At 42.1% G+C, this 20,382-nt stretch overlaps 1 protein-coding gene across 3 annotated transcripts in view; it reads left to right on the forward strand.

Moving 5' to 3' along the window:
• Positions 1-20,382, forward strand: part of LIMCH1 (LIM and calponin homology domains 1) — a 187,776-nt gene that overhangs the window by 100,232 nt on the left and 67,162 nt on the right. For 2 of the 3 annotated variants that reach the window (XM_086611392.1, XM_086611391.1), the window contains exons 4-6: positions 12,242-12,348; positions 15,669-15,699; positions 18,726-18,836. In XM_086611392.1, coding sequence (XP_086467518.1) covers positions 12,242-12,348; positions 15,669-15,699; positions 18,726-18,836 — 249 coding nt within the window. Of the gene's footprint in view, positions 1-12,241; positions 12,349-15,668; positions 15,700-18,725; positions 18,837-20,382 lie in introns of those variants that run through there. The other variant, XM_086611393.1, reaches the window with a different exon arrangement.

Here is a 20,382-nt window from a genome sequence, read left to right on the forward strand (position 1 = left end):
CCAGGAGCTCCTTGCTCATCCACGCCGGCCTCCTGGTCTTTTTGCCCGACTTGTTCTTCGTCGGGATGCACCTCTGCTGAGCTTGGAGAAGGTGCTCCTTGAATGTGGACCAACTTTCCTGGGCCCCTTGTCCCTCCAGGGCCACCTCCCACGGCACTTTGCCCATCAGGTGCTTCAAGAGGCCGAAGTCCGCCTTCTTGAAGTCTAGGGTACAGAGCTTGCTGAATGGTTTCCTTGCTGCCCCATGGATCTTGAACTCCACTGTGTCGTGGTCACTGCAGCCAAGGCTATCCTTAAGTTTCACATCGCCCACCAGTCCCTCCCTGTTGGTGAGCACAAGGTCAAGCATGGCACCCCTCCTTGTCGGCTCCTCTATCACCTGCAGGAGGAAGTTGTCATCCACGCATTCCAGGAACCTCCTGGACTGCCTGTGCCCTGCCGTATTGTCTCTCCAACAGATGTCAGGGTGGTTGAAGTCCCCCATGAGGACCAGGGCTTGTGACCGCGAGGCTGCTCCTATCTGGCTATAAAGCGCCTTATCTGCTCTGTCCTCCTGGCCAGGTGGCCTGTAACAGACTCCTACCGTAACATCCCCTATCCGTCCCCGTCCTCTAATCTTAACCCATAAGCTCTCTGTCAGCTCCTCCTCCGACTCCAGGTGAAGCTCCACACACTCCAGCCGGTTGCTGACATAGAGAGCAACACCCCCTCCTCGTCTCCCCTTCCTGTCCTTTCTAAAAAGCTTATACCCCTCCATGTTGACACTCCAGTCATAGGAGTCGTCCCACCACGTCTCCGTGATGCCAATAAGGTCGTAGCCCTGCTCATGTACACGCGTCTCTAGTTCATCCTGTTTATTTCCCATGCTGCGTGCGTTGGTGTACATACACTTTAGCTGGGCTCCCGACAAAGCCGACTCGTTGGCTGGAGTGACAGGGGTTCTCTTGGTTCTCTTGGTTCTTTAGGTACTGGAAGGCTGCTATACGATCACCCCGGAGCCTTCTCTTCTCCAAGCTGAACAGCCCCAACTCTCTCAGCCTGTCTTCATAAGAGAGGTGCTCTAGCCCTCGGATCATCTTCGTGGTCCTCCTCTGGACTTGCTCCAGCAGCTCCATATCCTTCTTGTGTTGGGGACTCCAGAGCTGAATGCAGTATTCCAGATGGGGTCTTGGGAGAGCAGAGTAGAGGGGCAGAATCACCTCCCTTGACCAGCTGGCCACAGAGGAAAGTAAGAATTGAGCCTATAACTCCAATACAGCTTTGTGTCTGTGATTAATCAGGTTCCTGTGTTTCAGAAAAGCATAAGGTGTAAATCTCGCTATTGCTCATTTCCATTTACTTTTTTTATGTCCTTGCATTCTGCTTTGGATGAAGTGAAAGAGGAAGTCTAGAAACATTGTGGTGATCACTAAAGTATTTTTTCAGATAGTCATCTCTGAATGTGCATGCAAGTGCATTGATTATGCTTTGTTACCTACATTGGTTCATAATAGATTGTGGTGGTCAGGTAATTAATGACCCTCAGACACACCTTTTCCAGTGGAGAGGCTCATGATCCACAGGATTTTCCTAATTTTCCTTCTCCACTAGCCCTGCTCCATCCCAAAGGTCCTATGGCAAGTTGCATCTGATGGTTCCCTGCAGCTGGTTCCCTGGAATAGTCAACATTGCTCTTCCTGGAAAAGAAGGTTATTTTCACAACAGTCAAGTCAAAATATAGAAAGCAGGCATTGGGTAACAGTGCCCTAAGATATCAAATGTGATCAAAAGGATCCCATGAAGCTTGGAATCTGTAGGCAGAGAAAGGAAGGCAGAGTATGTGAAAAAAGGTAGTATCTTTTATTAGACCTGCTAATGTAATTAAGGAAAACATGGAAAAAATTTTAGCATATAGATTTGCTTCGCATAGGTAATCTTCATTAGCACCACAGTACAATATCTTAGCAGGAACACGTATATAAATAGCTTTTGAGAAGCATCTGTTATGCCATGACTTAACAGACAATTGCCTCTACCGCAGCCAGGAAAGGCAAAGGTTTGCTCAGCAGTGTTTGGTCGTAGTTGATGGCTGTACGTAATGTGTAAAAGGCTTGTTTGTGTTGGAGCTTACGCTGTTTGCAGTGTTCCTATGGATTACTCCAGGGTGTGCTTTTTGGGCACACCACTCAGGAGGTAATTCAACTTTATTCACCTGTGATTTTTTCTTTTTTGTATGCAGGGTTATAAGCTTCAACAGTATGTCTAATGAAAACTGTACTCTCCCATATTTTAATGCTCAAGTTAGTTTCTTCGGTGCTTCCATTGCTTGGATCCCCCTGACCTATAGACTGGTTTTGTTTTCACAATATCTGGTATAGCTGTTCTTATGACTTATAACTCTAGATTTAAAGTTTATATATTTGTTTTTTGTTTACTTGAAGCACTTTGTTTGAGATGGCTGCCTTTGAGATCTCCTAAATCCATAATCAGACTGTGTACTTTCCTTAACGCTTTATCATGTCCTGATAATCACACACAAATAAACCAAACTTAGCAAACAGCATGTTCTCCTTAGATGTGAATTTCTTGCCTGTTTTTATATTTTGCTGTAGAGCTCAGTTGTGAGGGCAGCAGCTGCAGGGATGTGCTGAGAACGGAGAGCATCCAGTTTCTCTAAGCAGATGTCCCGAGGGAAGTGTTGTGGCACTAGCCATGGTTTCAGGGCTCCTTGAAATCTGTGTTTAGGTTAGACATACTCCCAGCACTCACAATGTGAGTGAAAATAAAGCTCAAATTTGTTTTCGTGACCTTTTTTCTCCCTCCTTCAGATAGATGGCACAACTATTGCCAGGAGGATAGAAAAGAAGAGGTAGATGCCACAGATGCTGAGCCCTGGTTGTACTGACAACATTGCTGTTGTGACGTTTCTTTCTTTCTTGTCATTTTTTGTAGCTCTTTCCCCAACCTGCTTTTGTGGTTAGTCTTGTATTGACGCACTTCACAGCCCAACCAACAAGGCAGAGCGAGGTAAATAAGTCCTTTCCATCACAGCAGAAGGAACCATGCTTTGATTTTTTTGGTGGTCTTACCCATCTGATGCCAAGTTTGCAAGGGGAATTTCCAGCAGCTTCTAGGAGTGCTTGGCTGCACTTCACTGTACGTGAGCTTGTTTTTAACCCTGCTCTTGGTGAGCTTTATTCATCAAGTATGTGAAAAGTGGGTAACAGAAGTAGTCATGAAACTGAGGCTCAAACCCTCATAAGCCAAGGGCTATCATCTGGTACTAAAAAGCTGTGGAAAAGGGATGAAAAGGAAATGTTGTCCTCTTCCTTGGCCATAGCATGGCTGTTACCATAAAATATGTCACCAGATCATAGAATCATAGAATGATTTGGGTTGGAAGAAACCTTAAAGATCATCTAGTTCCAACTCTCCTGCCATGGGTAGAGGCACCTTCCACTAAAGCAGGTTGCTCAAACCCTCATCCAACCTGGCCTTAAACACTTCCAGGGATGGGGCATCTACAAATTGTCTGGGCAACCTGTTCCAGTGCCTCAGCACTCTCAGGGTGAAGAATTTCTTCTTTAGATCTAATCTAAATCTGACTGCTTTCAGTTTAAACCATTACCCCTCGTCCTCTCCCTACATGCCCTTGCCAGAATTCCCTCTCCAGCTTTCTTGTGGGCCTCCTTTAAGTACTGGAAGGCTGCTATAAGATCACCCTGGAGCCTTCTCTTCTCCAGGCTGAACAATCCCAACTCTCAGCCTGTCTTCATAGGAGAGGTACTTCTACCCTCTGATCATTTTTGTGGCCCTCCTCTAGACTCACTCCAGCAGCTCCATGTCCTTCTTGTGTTGGGGACTCCAGAGCTGAATGCAATATTCCAGGTGGGGTCTCACGAGAGCTGAGTAGAGGGGCAGAATCACCTCCCTCGACCTGCTGGCCACGCTTCTTTGGATGCAGCTCAGGACATGGTTGACTTTCTGGACTGCCAGCGCACATTGCCGGCTCATATTGAGCTTCTCATCAACCAGCACTCCCAAGTCCTTTTCCTCAGGGCTGCTCTCAATCCATTCTCCATCCAGCCTGTACTTGTGCTTGGGATTGCCCTGACCGACGTGCAGGACCTTGTACTTGGCCTTGTTGAACTTCATAAGGTTCACACGGGCCCACCTCTGAAGCCTGTCAAGGTCCCTCTGGATGGCATCCCTTCCCTCCAGCATGTCAACCATGCCACACAGCTTGGTGTTGTCAGTAAACTTGCTGACAAAGATGTTAAACAGTGCCGGCCCCAATACCGACCCCTGAGGAATGCCACTTGTCACTGGTCTCTACTTGGACATTGAGCCATTGACTACAACTCTTTTGAGTGCAACCATCCAGCCAATTCCTTATTCACCAAGTGGTCCATCTGTCAAATCCATGTCTCTCCAGTTTAGAGACAAGGATGTCGTGTGAGACAGTGTCAAATGCTTTGGACAAGTCCACGTAGATGACATCAGTTGCTATTCCCTTATTGACCAACGCTGTAACCTCATCGTAGAAGGCCACCAAATTTGTCCTTAGCGAAGCCATGTTGGCTGTCACCAATCGCCTCCTTATTTTCTGCGTGCCTTAGCATAGTCACCAGGAGGATATGCTCCATGATCTTGGCAGGCACAGAGGTGAGACTGACTGGCCTGGAGTTCCCTGGATCTTCTTTTTTTCCCCTTTTAAAAATGGGGGTTCTGTTTCCCCCTTTCCAGTCGGTGGGCACTTCACCAGACTACCATGACTTCTCAAATACATGGCTTAGCAACTTAATCTACTGGTTCCCTCAGGACCTGCAGATGCATCTCATCAGGGCCCATGGACTTGTGCACTTTCAGGTGCCTTAGATGCTCAAACCTGATCTTCACCTACAGCGGGTGGTTATTCATTCTCCCAGTCCCTGCCTTTGCCTTCTGTGATAGGCACTCTCTCTCCAAGATTGGGTGACATCTGACATCTGGCTGACATCTGGCTGTGATTTCATCATCATCAGAGCCAGTGAATAGCTTGGAAATGATTTGGGGTTTTTCCCTGCCTGCCTATGTTCTGTCTTCGTTGCTGTAAACAAAGCCGTCTTACTCAGGGTGTATCTTGGGTTTGGCAAATCTGAGGGAATGCACATCATTTTGTTGCTCTCTCCCCCAAAGACAAGGATGTTGAGTGAGCCCCCATTTGTTTAAATGTTTTATTTGTGCCTTTAGGGATAATGACCTGATGCAGCAAGGAGAAATATTAGGACTTACTTAACTAGTGAAGTCATAGGGTCAACCTTGTTCTCATGCTGTGTGCACCCCTCCCACCCCTCCGTGGTTTGCTTTTGCCTGTTGAGTTGAAGGCTGCTTTTGCTCATGTTTTTTTGCGTGGTCCCCTCCCGTTATTTTCTTCTCTCTTTCCCTGTTACCCTTCTCCTTTTCTGTCCACAGTGTCTCTCCCCTCCTTTTGCATCATACCATGCTGCAGGGATTTTAAGCTTTCTCTAGAAATTTGCCACAATAAGATACACCATCCATTCTGTACCCAGAATGAAATTCGCACTACCTGCCCAGGACCTGCAGTGCTGTTTTATATTCTGAGCTCCTTGCATTTGCTTCTCATTGTACACAACATGGCTATTCCTGTTTGGGGATTTTAGTTATAACTATCATACAAATGAAAGTAATACACTGCATTGCATAAAAAGCTTATAAATGTGGTTGAAATTTGTTACACGGCAAAGTTCTTAAAAAGCAAATAATCTGATGGTCAAGGACAGATTTGGGAAAATATCAAAGGCAATTTCTTGCTGTACTTCTGATTTTCTCAAAGAATTGCAAGCCTTTAATTTTAAACAGTGTGCTTTTTGATATCTGAAGGACAAGGGTACTCATGATTTGCTTACCACATTCCATTTATTTTTTTTTGTTTTTTAGAACCCCCTCATCAATTCTTATGACGTGATTTGGGTTTTTTTGTTGTTGCTTATTTTCAGTTTATTAATGTAGACTGAGTGTGCTTGTGTTTTATATGAGACTAATGATTGGAACTGATAGCAAAAGATTTTGCTGGATGCCAAAAATGCTAAGAGCAGCTCTCTGGAAAGATAAATGGAGCATGTTCTTTCCTATGCCCAGCCTTCCCTTCACACTATCAAAGCAGAAAAAGTTTTATACTACCAAAGTCGTGTAAAGTAGTGGTACCAAAGTTGTGCGCTACCTTCGTGCTCTAGGCACTTGCAATTTTCCAACCTATAAGCCTGGTTGGAAGCAGCAGGATCTAAGCACCTTGGTAGGAATTTGGCACTTCCAGCTAGATCTTTGGAGTCTGGTACTGAAGATCTTCTGGCAGCCTTAGATACTATCTGAAGGTTGCTCAGAGCTGCATTCGGGGTGTCTGCTTTCTGGTTTGCGTAGTTGCAGTATGCTCCCAATGGATCCATTTTCTTCACAGTTTTTAAGGTGGGTTTTTTTTTCCTTTTTGTTAAGGGAGCGGGGCAGTTGTTTGAGGAGACTTACCTTCTCACTGTTGATTGCCCAAAAAGCAGCAGAAAAAGGCTGGGCTCTCTTTGCAAAGCCCGTCTTCGCCATCTCCTCTGCTGGGCTCTTAAAGGTGCCGCTGTCCCGCCGGTGCTCCCGGCGCGCCTGGCTCTTCTCCCCGCTCTTCCTGCAGCCCTGCCTTCCCGCTGCCACACTTCCACCTCCTGCCCGCGCGCGTTATTCCCGCCCTTTTAATCTAACAGCCTCCGGACCTATGTTTTGGCCCCCGGGGCTCTCACGGTTCCACACACGGCGATCGTGTTCTCCCTTTGCCCTCCTGCCGCCACCCGCCCGCGGGCCGCCGCGCCGCGCGGCTCCGCTCCGAGGCGGGAGCGCAGCCGGCCGCCAGCCCCGCCGCCCCTCACGCGGGCCGGGGCCGGGGCCCGGGCCGTGTCCGCGGCCGCGCTGGCCGCTCCGCAGCTCCGGGGTGGCGGGAGGGTGGAGTCTGGGGGTTGCGAGCCCCCGCCAGCGGCAGCTGTGCGGCTCCCGGCTGTCATTCCCGCCCCTCCGCAGGTCCGCTGCGCTTTGGGAGGCGAGGATCGGGTCCGACTGACGGGCTGGTAAGTCCTGCTTTCCCTCCCCGCTCCCACGGTCGCTCTCTTACTGTTGTTCCCCATTTAGCGTTTAGTTTTCATGAGGTGAGGCTGTTGTGTGCCAGGATACTTTGGGATGTGTGCAGCCGCGTCTCCCCTGGCAGCTCCGGTGGGTCTTGCCCTTGCCTTCAGTCCCGGTGGGCTGTCATCCTTCGTCCGCCGGGTATTAAGCATCCCAAGTTTCTAAGTGAACGTCTCCTGACTACCGTCGAGTTCCTTCCAAATCTACTGACTTGGAATCTGCCGCGGATAACGATGTTTTGCGAAGTGTAGTTTTAGTGTATATACAGTAAAGCATACTGTATAAACAGTAAAACATTGTGTATATATAGTAAAACATTAGATATATAGTAAAACATAGTATATATAGTGAAACATATTGAATAAATAGTAAAACAAATATGTGCGTGTGTGTGTGTATTTTTATATATATGCATGAAAAGTTCCCAGCCTCTCTCATGGAAGTTCTTTCCTGGTGGAATTGAACTGAATATTTCAGTGTTTCCTTTCCATCTGCTTGTGAATCAGTCGAGATCCATTGCTTTTATATAAATAAATTATCACCACTGATTATCTGTATAAAATGGGAAAATGAGGGACTTAGGAAGTAGTGCTGGGAGTAAACAACAGCCTTTTAAGAGTCTGTATTGAAAACTGCTCAGAAAAGCAGTTTGGGAAAAAAAAAAAAAAAAGAAATCTTCCAATTTATTCTGGATCAGGGAAAATTTCAGCATTCCAGAAACGAAAAAGGCCACCTGTTTGTCTGCAGCTGTCCTGCGAAACAGCGTGGTGCTACTGGCAACTAATAATATCTCCAACTCGCAGAAGTGGCATGCCCTTGGCGTTTTATTCGGCGTTCTGTGCAGACGTACAGCTTGGCTTGCCTTTTGTTTTCCCTGAGTTTATCTCGATATCTCATCCAGGCCATGCAGTAGCACATCTGACAAATGATGATTCCACAGTGATAAGCTGCAGGTCTGATTTGCAGCGTGGATACAGTGGGAATATTTTGTATACTATTGTGGCAGATGAAAGGAATGGAAGTGGGCCAAGTTCAAGCTGTTTGCCATTGCATCTGATCAGCAGATCCTATGGAGGGAATTTGCCTGCTGTGAATATTTGATTCTCGCTAGCTTGAACTATCTTGTGTGTTGGCAGTGCTACTGTGTGAATTTGTGGTGGCTTTCCAGGGTGTCTGTCCTGCACAACTGCCAATTTCTGTGGGCTTTTTTATAGAGTTCAGAATTTTGTGCTCTACTTTGTGTATGAGGAAAATGACCTATGAATGTTTTTTCATATTTATGGCACATGGGTTATCAGTCTTTTAAAAACGGGAAAAAAAAGTATGATTACAAGTGAGCAGCGTATTATTTCTTCCTCCCTCCCTCCACCTTCATGGAGGTGTAACCCATCTGCCTCCCATTCTTTCTGCTTTACCTGCAGGTGGTTGTCCTGGCAAAGTGATTTTGTAGAGGTGAGTCCGTCAGGTTACACACGAGAAAGGATGAAAAGATGGTGGTGTAGAAATGTAGTTGTGAGAGCAGGAGCAGCTTTCCCTTCCTTCCCATGTATCCTTCTGACTCAGGACTGAGGGAGTCAGTGCCCTGCGCTCCTCTTCGTCCTTCCCTTTTCGCCCCCCCGGCCCTTCTTACTGATTTGTGGCTGGCTTTGCCTGAGAGTTTGTAATGTTTCGTGTGTTGGTTAATTTTTCTGTTCTGAAATTCAGCATAGCAAAACATTTACATTAATAACTTTTGCATTTCTAATACTTAGAAGTAAATGATGTTGCCTATAGTGCTGATCCGATAGGAACTGTCAGGACTCTGCTTAGGCAAGCAGAAAAGGGTTGGCGTTTAACCTATCAGTGTATCCTGTGCTTGTGTCCTCTGTCTGTCACCACACTGAAGCGTTTGTCTTCTGTAAGCAACCTGTTTAGAGTTTATGTCATTTTTAATAGAGAAAACACAGGTAATTTTTTGTAGATATCTATAGATTATAGATTTATAGAGATAATATTTTATAGACAAAAAATAGATACAATTTGCAGAAGAGATTTAAACTGTAGTCCATAAGCTCGCTCTTTCTCTGAGTATACAAGGACAAAAAGAAGATTTTTGATTCAATAGTGGTGTGGATTGAAAGCAAGAGGAGCCAGCAGGAGACAGTTGCAGGTCCTCTGGGGCTGTGGGAAATGATGTGCTGACCAAATGACCCGTCCTCCATCTACTCCAATTCTGCAATGGCAGCAAGTAGCCACTCAGAGAAAGGCAATACTATCTCCATTTGATGTATTAAGTAAATTGTGTGTTAGTGCCTTGTAGGGGCTGCCAGAGGGACTGAATTCTGGTCACACGTCTTCTGAGACCCCTGTAAAAGATACCACCCTGATAACTGAGGCACGGCAGCTGGCCGCGCCGCGGTGCTCGCCGTTGCAGTGTGACCCATTTGCGTGACCTATTTAACTCCGCCAAGTTGTAAGGAGCTGGACATGCACATTAGGTGTGTGTTTTCAGACCCTTACTTAAGGTAAGGATGTTTTATACATGTTGCTGTTTGTAAAAGTGTGGGGGGTGTTTTTTGTGTCTGTTTTTTATTCTTTTTTGGTTTCTTCAACAGCAACAAAGAAGTGTGACTTTAGAACAGGTGACTGAAAAAAATGTGTAGTTACAGCTAAAAGATATGGAACTATAATTTCTCTCAAAAAATTTAAGCAAAATTTTGTGAGAACTGAAGAAACCAGGATGTGGTCAATGCAAGGTGTAGTAATCCAGGGAGAAAGCTTTCAGAGTGCTGGGTCTTCACGATAAGACTTCTTTTAGTGGTTTAGGAGTGTAGTTCTCCAGTGTCTCAATAGAACTAAAAAATACAACTTTCAACTGTACCAAAGCAAACCAAGAAAAATTTAGTTTTTCAGTAGTATGAGACACATTTTGACTTGGAGTTATGCAGTCTAGGCAGGTTTACCTGAATATCTGTCACTTGAAAGCAGTTTCTTCATTGGCTCTTTTCTTAAATCCTTTTAAACAAATTGCCATTTTTAGGACCATTGGGAAGTAAAACTACGAGATTGTTAACAGGCGCAAAAACTTTCAGTGCTGACTGATTGCATGTTGTTGACATGCGTGGTTATTTATGCCCATATAAGATACCAGCTTTCTAAGGAATTGTTTGGGTGATGGTGTTAGTGACGGTTAGCAAACATTCTTATAATGACCATCAAAATAAAAGCGTGTATGAAAACAGGCATAAGGTGGTGACATGGGTTTTTTTTGAGAAGTGGGCATTTGTTCATCAACAGAAGAACCGAGTTTCCAAACTACTTTGCTGCCAAATGGCTTGTATTTCTGTTACTGCTTATCATAACTTGGATGTGGACTTTTGGCCTAAAGATGGGTGCAATTAGTTATCCCTGGAGCTCCCCCTCCTTTGATTGTTTTCTAAACCTATTAGGTTACTGTGTCCTGTATATCCTGTATATTTTTGTTGGGAAATATTGTTAGGAACTTTTTTTTTAATGCTTTTGCATTTTTATTAGACTTAACATTGCTCCACTCACCATTTGGAAGTGACCAGAAGAACTGTCCTCCATCAAAGGCTAAACACAAGAGTTATTCACATTCCAGTTGGAAAAATTATAATGCAAATAGTAAGCCAGATGGGGAATTTTACAAGCATCTTTTCATGTCATGAATGGTGCTGTCTCTCTGGGTTATGGGCTCTCTGCTCTCTTGACTGCTGTTCCTTTCCCCCTGGCTCCCCTCCAGAGCTGTTAAGTTTCAGCCAAGGAAGAAAGGGAGATTGGGACTCCTCTAAATTTCCAAGTCCGTATTTTCTTGCGGTGTGGCTGGTGACAGTGAGCTTTGTGTGCGAGAGCGTTGGCATGCAGAGAGCCGCAGCGATTAGCATGCTGATCGCTGCGCCCCGACAGAACAAACAGGGCTGCTGTCGCCGAGCTGTGCCCGTGCAACCCAAACAAAAGCTGGGGAGCAGATGTGGGGAGAGCCCTGCTCGCGGAACCTGCTCTGCCACCCGGGTTGGGCAAGAGCTGAACGCCGCCCAGGCTCCACTGCTTCCCAGTTTTGACGAAAATGGAGGTTTCTGCCCCATGCTGTGGTTTTGCTCCTCTCTAACTCCATGTGGCAGCTTACCTTGAGTTGGAGGTTTGAGATGAGAGGCCACAGAGAATATCAGGCTGTATATTATATCCTTCCTTGTCCACACATCTACTGTAGCAGTCGCTGATCTAGCAACATATATATATATATATATCTACTGACTTTCAAGATTTATCTGCATGAGAAAGATTCTCTGGTGCTATAAAAGGGGGGCAGTGTACATGCATATATGTAAGTAAGTGTAAAACATATATTACATGTATATGCATATATACAGATTTAATCCCCTCAGTGCAAACTCATGTATCATAACTCGTATTTAGTTTGAAAGAGGCTTATGTCAGTTTGTGCTTTATTTCTCTTAGTTATTGATTTTTTGTTACGCTCTGAGAAGTATATATCTTCCATAAAAGGGGTTACAAAATTGGTGGTGTTTCATCTTACAAATAGCAGTCGTGTAAAGAGTAGCATTTTGTTATAGGAGAAGGCACCAACCTCTTTTCCCAGCGGCTTCCAGCTGGTGAAGGTTGGAGAGGCAAGAGACTGGTTGTGTTAACTAGGAGTAACTGGCTTGTTCATATCGACAGGCCAAATGTTTTCTGAACAAACGCTTTCTTAAATGGTGGTGAACTGTTTCATATCTACCCTTCCTGCTCCCTTCAGAAATCCAGCCTTGCCTTTTCTGCCCCTTAAAATGCTCAAGTTGTGTTGGTGAGGAAATTAGCAGGGCTTTTGCAGTTAAAGTAGTTGCCAACATCTGGGTTTGGAAAGAGAAAAGTCAAAAAGATTGTTGCAGTTGCATATCTTAAAAAGTTTCATATTTATCTGGTTTTCAAACAAAACACACACTGACTTCTTAAATTATGTGATTGGAAATGTCATTGGTTCTTCATTTAGCTAGCGATGTGACTCTGAGCTGTTAGGGATAGATTAGTTCAGTGGAATTTTATTTTTTTAATGAAGAAGAGTTAAATGGTTTTGGTGGGGTTTTTTTTGTTTTCCTCATTTCAGGATAATATCATCTTATTCTTAAGAGGCTGCAAAGAGCTGGGACTTAAAGAATCTCAGCTTTTTGACCCTGGTGATCTGCAGGACGCATCAAACAGAGTAACCATCAAGTAAGTACAACAGCAGTTTGCGATTAGCATGTTACAACCTCAGATGCATGTGATTCAACAGTAAATATTTAAGGATGAGCAAAGAGGGTATAGAACTGTCATTCGTATCAAGCAAATAGGAAGCTAATGTTTGGGAAACCTTCAGCGCTGGCCAGAATACATTGTTCCCTTCAACAGACTTTCTCTAAGGGCTGTTATTTTTCCCAGAGAGATCAACCACAGATCTTTTAAAATACTGATTTAGTTAAGCAATGAGATTCTGTGGGACTTAGGGGTTTTCCTGAGTCTAAATTGATGGCATTCTTTTTTGTCTGCTCAACTAATGAACTATGTAGGCTGGGAAAAGAAAATCACAGCCCTGTTATTTCAGATTAAACTGTTTTGAAGATGCATTGTAGGACATTTATAGACCTCTCAGACTGAACGAGGTGCAGACATGAGCACAGTCTGTTTATCTTCTAACTGGAACTGTAGGTTGGGACATGATATTTGGGCTGAGGATGTCTGTGTGAACTGTGTGGACTGGAAATGACACAGTTGAGATAGTTTTTCACCAAACCACACACCTACTACCACACAAATTACTACATGGGTATTAAGAGGTTCTCCTTCCTAATAACTAATTGATATTTTTTGAGGGGAATGAAGTGATTTTTTTTAAAAATCTCCTTTTAATCAACAGGTTTTTAACCATGGTATGTGCACATCCCTCACTGCAAAGAGGTGCTTAGACTCCAAAGCCTGTATTTTCAGCATGTCACCCCACAAAGTGATTTAAAATATAGATGTGAAACTGGCACAGAATTACTGACTTGCCTAAAGTCACACAGAACAGACTTGAATCAAAGTCCATATAGTCATATATTGAGGTCTTAAATAAGAACTGTTGTCTCTTTCAAGGAAACTTTGTTATCATGGACTAGAGCAACAGAATCAAACTGTATTTTTCTCTCTTTTGGCAATCAAGCTCCCCACCCCCCAAAAGCAAGAGCACCCCACACTTTCGTAAAATTAACAAAATTTGTAATTGCTGTTATGTAGATGTTTTCCTGAAATTTTTGGGTCTATCATGTTTAATATTAAAAAATTACTGCTCTACAGACAAGCAAATACTGCTGAGTTGATTGAATGGCCTTGTTTCATTCAGCCAAAAAGATCACTAATGAAATCCTGGTCAGACATACCCATTTTAGAAAAGTATATGGAAACAATTTACTAAATTTCAGCGGCATTCTTTCTTTTTTTTTTTTTTTCCCTCCCTTCTGGCAGTGGAAGCTGGGCAAGTTTTCCTAGTGTTCAAGCACTGTCTGGGAAAATTCAAAGCTTTTGAAAATCGAATTGGCCACTTTCCTTGTTTAAAGGAATAATCTCCCACCTTTTGTTCGTTTCCAAGTTTCTGGCTCTAACACAAGGTTTTTCTCGCCTGTACATACCAGTAAGAGGGAGCTAGGTAGCGTTTCTTTTAAATCTGGTAATATCATAATGAAGAAGTTTCTTCACGACGTCCTGTAAAATCATGACCGTGAGTGGCTGGAGAGAGTCACAAAACAATCCCTAATCTCCATATAAAACCAGAGAGAAAGCGTCTTTCTGATAAGAAGCTTAATCTTTTGAGGTTGAGGATGATGGAGCATCTCAGTAGGAGGCAGTTTGAGAGGCTGGGACTAGCCTGGAGCTCCAAGGAGAGCTGTCCAGCATGTAAGCAAGTTAAACCAGGAGAAATAAACTCTGTGGAGCTGGCTTGGCCCTCCGCTGGACATGATGCTAGATAGACGTGAAGTGTCTCACTGGCATGGATCTTTTTTTTTTTTTTTTCCCCCATCAATTCTTCAGAGAAAGCAGCTGTGGAAATGAGCTGAATGTTTTCCTAGCACTGTCCAAGTTCATGCTGAGTAACTGAGTTGAGGTGTACAAGCCAAGTCCGTGACTGTTGTAGAGAAATATGTTCAAGACTGTCTTCTGCTAGCTAGTTCCCAAAGCATGAAGGTGATTTTTTTTTTCCCTCTTTGAAGACTTTTGAGTTATTTTTTTTAAATGGTAAAAATTGTATTTTTTTCTGTAGTAAAGGAGAAATATGACATTATTGTACATAATTAAGATAATGATATTTTAACCAGTTTTTTTTTCATATAGATGTTAATTGAAGTATGCATTTGATCTATTTTTTTTGGAACATTCAGCTTATAAAAGTTATGAGGTAATGCTGTAAAGAATTTCTTCTTGACTTGTTAAACAAGACTCTTTTCCACTGCTATTTTATTAAGAAAAAAAAATAGGACTGGTCTATTTTTCTTAGTATGTGGGTATTAGTGGATGAAATTTTGGCTTAAAAAAAGATGTTATCAAAAATACTTTGGTTTAGTATTGCCTATATTTAGGCTTTTCTTGTTCTCACAGATTTAAGTACTTTTTTTTTCATTTTTATCAGGTAACTTTTAATGCTGGAGTGGACTTACTGTTATAGTAGAAGGCAATTCCATTATAGATAATCAAAAGACAAGCTGTACTACATCTGAACTGCTCTTACTTATTTTTCAGCACCTAAATGTGATACACATTTCCTCCATTCTTTTTTTAATGGTTTCTTTGCTGAATTTTGAAGTGTTGTTTATGGTTGCACTACCGTTGTGCTTAGTTGTTTCTAACATAAAACTTCCACCCTTTGAATGTTGGTGAAAAACTAAATTGAGGTTGCCAATGTTCAGTCTGAGTGCCCAAGTATCCATTCAAAAAACAAAGTGTTTTCCACAACAGGTTCTGTTGCAAGTGGCAGGATCTTTGTTGCTTCACCCATCTACTTTGTTCTTTGTGATGCTTGTTTCTACAGAAGCACCTGCTCTGTTTCCTTAATGTGTGGTGGAGATTTCCTCAGTCTCCTATGCATATTCAGTTGCTTCCAGGATCTGTATGGGTTGCATGATTTATCCCAGAGCAGAATCTGACTGTTGGATTACTGCAGAATGCATTTTAGCAGTGAGGACTTTGGTCTTTTTTGAAGAAATCAGCAACATTGTTTAAAGGAAGTATTTTTGACACTGCCCTACTTTACTGTGGGACCATTATAAACACATTTTCTTTTTGTACTTCCAGAATTCTAATTTAGTGATTGAAGTAATGGTGACAAAACACTCCTGCGTTGTGAATTAATGAATGTGTGAACTATATCTTCTTAGCTTTCATATGTTTCCAGCCAGCAGAAGCATTCTGCAGACTTCTGTAAGGGAAAATGTGATCTGCTGCATACATGCTCTTGGAAAGTGTGTCTGCTTTCTGATTGTGTTTTTTTTTTCCCTCTTTTTTTTTTGTGTGTGTGTAACCAGGAACACTGACTATAGTAGGAAGCTGAAAAATGTAAGTACATGACTTGGAGTTTTGTGGTTTTGGTTGGTGTTTTTTTTTTTTGTCTGGTTAATCCTATGTTTGACCTGAGCAAGAATTATGTCAGTAAAATCTTTGTACAGGTGAGCATTGCTGAAGAGTTCTTCTAAACACAAACCTAACCAGGTTCTACTGCAAACTTTGGTAGAGCTGCTATGGCAAAGCAGCCCTACAAAAGAAACATAATGGAGAATGTTTGTCTCTGCTTAATTAAGGGATAAAGAATGTGATCTCTGTGCTGTCCATCATGGTTTTCACTGGGAATGGTCTGACTCGCCCGTGAAGCTACGCTTTTGTAGCCTTTCATGAATATATGGGCATAAAGTAAATTTGCACAAAGTATTTAAAATGAAGCAAAATGATCCTTAGATCTGGATGCAAGTCTTTACTGTCAGGTTTGCTAGCTTTCTCATTGTTCTTCCAAATAAATGAGTGTTTTCTCAGAAAAGCTAATTCCATTTAACTTCATTAGTTTAAATCAAGAAGAAATTAGCAATGATAATGGATCCTGTAATTTTTAAGTAGAAAAGAATATGGCTAAACTTTCCTGGTCTCAGTTAGTCATTATGCTGAAGCCTAGCAAGCTGTCTTGCCTTAGTCAGCTGTAAACTGCTATAAATTCATTTTATATTTGGCTCACATCCCTATAAACTGCTAGGAAATGTCAAGACCTTTTCCTAATAACTTTGCAAGCTAGTAATCATGACTTCAGGTGAAAAAATAAATTAAAAAAAAAAAACACAATGAAAAAAACATTTAAAAGCCCCCAAATTATTTCATCTGGTCTTTCTCATCATCATTAGAGTAATATCATCCGCATCCAGCACACAAAGTTGCAGGGGAGGAGTTCAGCTTTGGCATTTTAGCACCCTTGTGGGCACTGGCTAAATATCTTTGTACAGATGTATTTTTTTAGAGGTAAATTTTCAAAAATATCCTCCACAATGTGTTAGTAGGCAATATATGCTTTCCAGGTGCATAACCCTGCAAGCTCGACTGGCAGCCAGTTGGAATTGCTTGCAAATGTGACATTATTTGGGGGGGGAAAAAAAAGTGGATAAAGAAAGGAAGAAGAGAGAAAGTGATCAAATGCTAGCAGAAATAAATAAAAATACCACAACTTTCATCAGAGAACTGAATGGCAAAATGAATTGGACAGTTTCCTGGTTGCTAGGAATACTTTATTTGCAAGTGTTTTCACTTAGCTTGAGAACATGTACTGTAAGAATTTTTTACATAAATTTGTTGAGTAGTGCTGGTTGAAGGAAAACAGCTCAGATAAAGGTTTCAAGACAAAAAAAAATCGGTGTTGGTGAAACCACCTCCTTTACCTCAGCCCAGTAATATAAATTTGGATGTAATTTTTAAAACAAGGGGAAACTTTTTGAACTTTATTAAAAATGTTATTCCGTTTTTTCATGGCATGTATATTATTTATGAACAAAAAGGAAATACAAACTATATTTATATATAAAATATATTATATTTTACATTACGCACCACAATTGTTTTTAAGCAGGGAATCTGTATGACACATACTGTATCCTGGCAGGACCTCAGCTGGAGTGCAGTGTGTGATTTTGAACATCACACTTAAATGAAAAATTGAGATGTTAGAGAAAGTTGTTGAGAAAAGGCTAGTCAGAAGTCTAGCATATGTGACTGAGGAAGAAGCACTGAAGGAATGTGGGTGCATGTTTTAGGAAAAAAAGAGTCTGACAGATATCTGTCCCCAGTGTCCCCTTGGGATTTCTCCCAGTCCTGTTTTCTTTAGTTCAGTATATAGTATTAATTATATGGCCCTGTCCCATCAAAACATAAAATACTATCTTTCAATTTATTTAACTTTTTTGAGACAGTTAATGGCGGCTGTTATTTATTGTTGGTTGCACATCTTTTCTACATCAAAATATTTCCTGTTCTGCAGTTAAATACTTTGCAATGTCACGGAATATGCAGAACAAGCATTAAATGAGAAAAAGCCCAAAGTTCTGAGGTGATAGTTTGGCATTTTTAACCAAACACTGAACTGATTTGCCTTTGATGATCAGTTTCCAGTCCAAATTGCTGCTGCACAGGTACCATTAAAGCATTGCTTTAAGTGGAGACGTGTGTGGATGCAGAGAAGGACTGTTTGCTTTTCCTCCATGATATAAATATCAACATTTTTGGAGGTGTTGGATTTGACCATCCTAAGCATCTTAATTTCTCCTTTCCTAAAACAAGTGCAGCACCAGCACTGTCAGATCAGATTTCTTTGCTACCTGTAGGAGCGAAAGGGAATATAAACATTTAGAAGAGTAATTCTGGGCTTTTTTTCTGCACTAGTTTTGAAGTGACTTTTTTGTTCTGGAGAGACATCAACTCAGAACTTGAATGAAACCACTGACACTTTCTGCTTTAGTCTGATAGAAATGACCAGATGCTCATGGCTTTTGATTACTCTTGAGCTAAGTGTTTCTTAAGCTAGCCTGGAAGTAAATGTTCCTGTGTCATCTAGTTAATTACATTAAGATGATTAAAAATGGAACTACCTTTTCTGCCCTTGAAATAGGCAGGCACATGTTTCAGATGTTTTATTTATTCTATTAGTCTTAGAGATTTTAATTAATGACCACTAGTATGAGTACTCTTTAGGGATTTTTTTTCCTATTGGGTTTACAAACAGATAAGTGTGTCTTCTAGACAGATTCAGCTATCTTGCCTAGTTTTTCTGTTCAGATTTATTTTTGCTGTTTATTTTCCAGGTGGACATGACAGTTTCATTTTTTGATAAAAGTACCAGGAAGATAATGTGTTAAGTTATAAGTTCTGTAGGACTGTTTAAATTTTCATAGGTGCCTGATGTATTTATGTTTAACCGCTGACAGACACTTCCCTTTCAATTGTGATTTATAATGAAAACTTGTGCTGGTGTGCAGTTTACATGCTCAAGGGAGATAAATTTAGCTAAGTGACTGTGTTAGATGGCTTCAATTAATTCTTATTAACTTCTGCAGGTATTAGTCACCATTTATTGGCTAGGGAAAGCGGCAAACAGCTGCACGTCATATAGTGGATCAACCCTGAACCTGAAGGAGTTTGAAGGTTTGCTGGCACAAATGAGAAAGGTATCTTTTTGTTATGTTTTGGGAATGAAAGTTTCATGCGAATTATTACTCCCATATGTAACCTGTTTGTTTCTAAATATGAGAGAAGTAGTGGGCTGAAGTACAAATTACTTAGTGAACCCCTACCTCCTCTGAAAGCGTTTCTGACTCTACCAAGCCATGAACACAGCTTTCTTTGGCAGCCAGCTTTTTGGTGGTATCAACAATGCAGCATGTGATGTCAAACAGGGCTTTAGAATTGTCACGTGGCTCTGTCGTCTTCATTTCCATAGGTTTTTGTTTGAATTATTTTTGTTTATGACACAGAGTTTCAGCTAGAAGAGCTGAAGCTCAAAAGTAAGGTTGCAGGACTCACAGGACAGAGATTTTTCTTCTTTAAAACATTCAGTCTCATGGGCAGTTCTTTTGTTTTTAAGTTGCAACATAAATCATCAAACCAAAGTATCTAAATAAAGCTGAAGGGTAGGAGGAGAAGATTATGTTTCACCAAGGGCATAGTTATGATGAATCTGTGTTTTGCCAAGCTCTAAATTCTGGCTGAAATCATATTTTGGTGGTTTATGATGAGCTGATCTCTTTTGAAAAAGAAAAATTGTGGTTGCGCAGTAGGGTGGTTTGGGGACTTTTGGTTGAGCACTCCAGCATGCCCTGAACCTTGACTTGAGACACTTAACCTCAGTAATGGTTAGCATTGATATCCAAGCATGCATTTACTGGGGATGGAAGGGCAAGGAGCAGGCCTATAAGAAGATGGCATCACCTGGTGCTAGCATTGCATGTGTTGGACATATTGCACTTGAAGGCCATGCAGATATGTTCTCCAGCCCACAGAGAACTTTGTGCCTGCTACTCCCTCCCCATCTCATGTAAAGGATAAGTCACGACAGGCAGTAGGGTTTGGGGACCATGGGAGAGACTACTCTCCTTGAGCTCTGTGCTACTGCATCTACACCAGCTGCAGCTCTTCATTCTGGGATCTCAGAGGGCCAGCACTGGATTGCCCCTGGAGAGGAGGAAATACTTGGCTGACTGATAGTAGTTCCTACACCCTAGTGTGACCAGAGAGCCTTAACTAGACGCAGAAAATCTGTTTGTGAGCCCTGTTCCTGTGAACAAGTAGGTGGAAACGGAGAGGAAGAGAGAACATCCTGCTTCTCTGTAGAGGTTTATTTTGGTATTCATTTGAAATGACCTGCGCTGATCGCTCAGGACTTTGCTGGTTCATGAGTGATATGACTGAGACCAAGCAATAAATAAATGAAATTATTACTTGAGTTGTTTCCACATAGAAGATGCAGGGAAGGAACAGTACCCACTCCAAAGAGTCTGAAAGGTGAAACAGAGACGGATAAGGGAGCTAACGCAGAAAAATTGCCAAAGTGCAGGTTGTAATAATGTTAGTGCCACATGGTATCATGGTTTATTTTTTAATATTTAATCTCGCAGCATCAGGCTCCTCTTTTTCCAGGTGATGTTTACCCATCAAACTAATCATCAGAGCATTTTGGAGGTCCCATCTTGAGCCCTTTTGTGGGATGAGTAGGCT

This window comes from Tauraco erythrolophus, chromosome 5 (assembly GCF_009769465.1).
Source record: "Tauraco erythrolophus isolate bTauEry1 chromosome 5, bTauEry1.pri, whole genome shotgun sequence".
NCBI lineage: Eukaryota > Metazoa > Chordata > Aves > Musophagiformes > Musophagidae > Tauraco > Tauraco erythrolophus.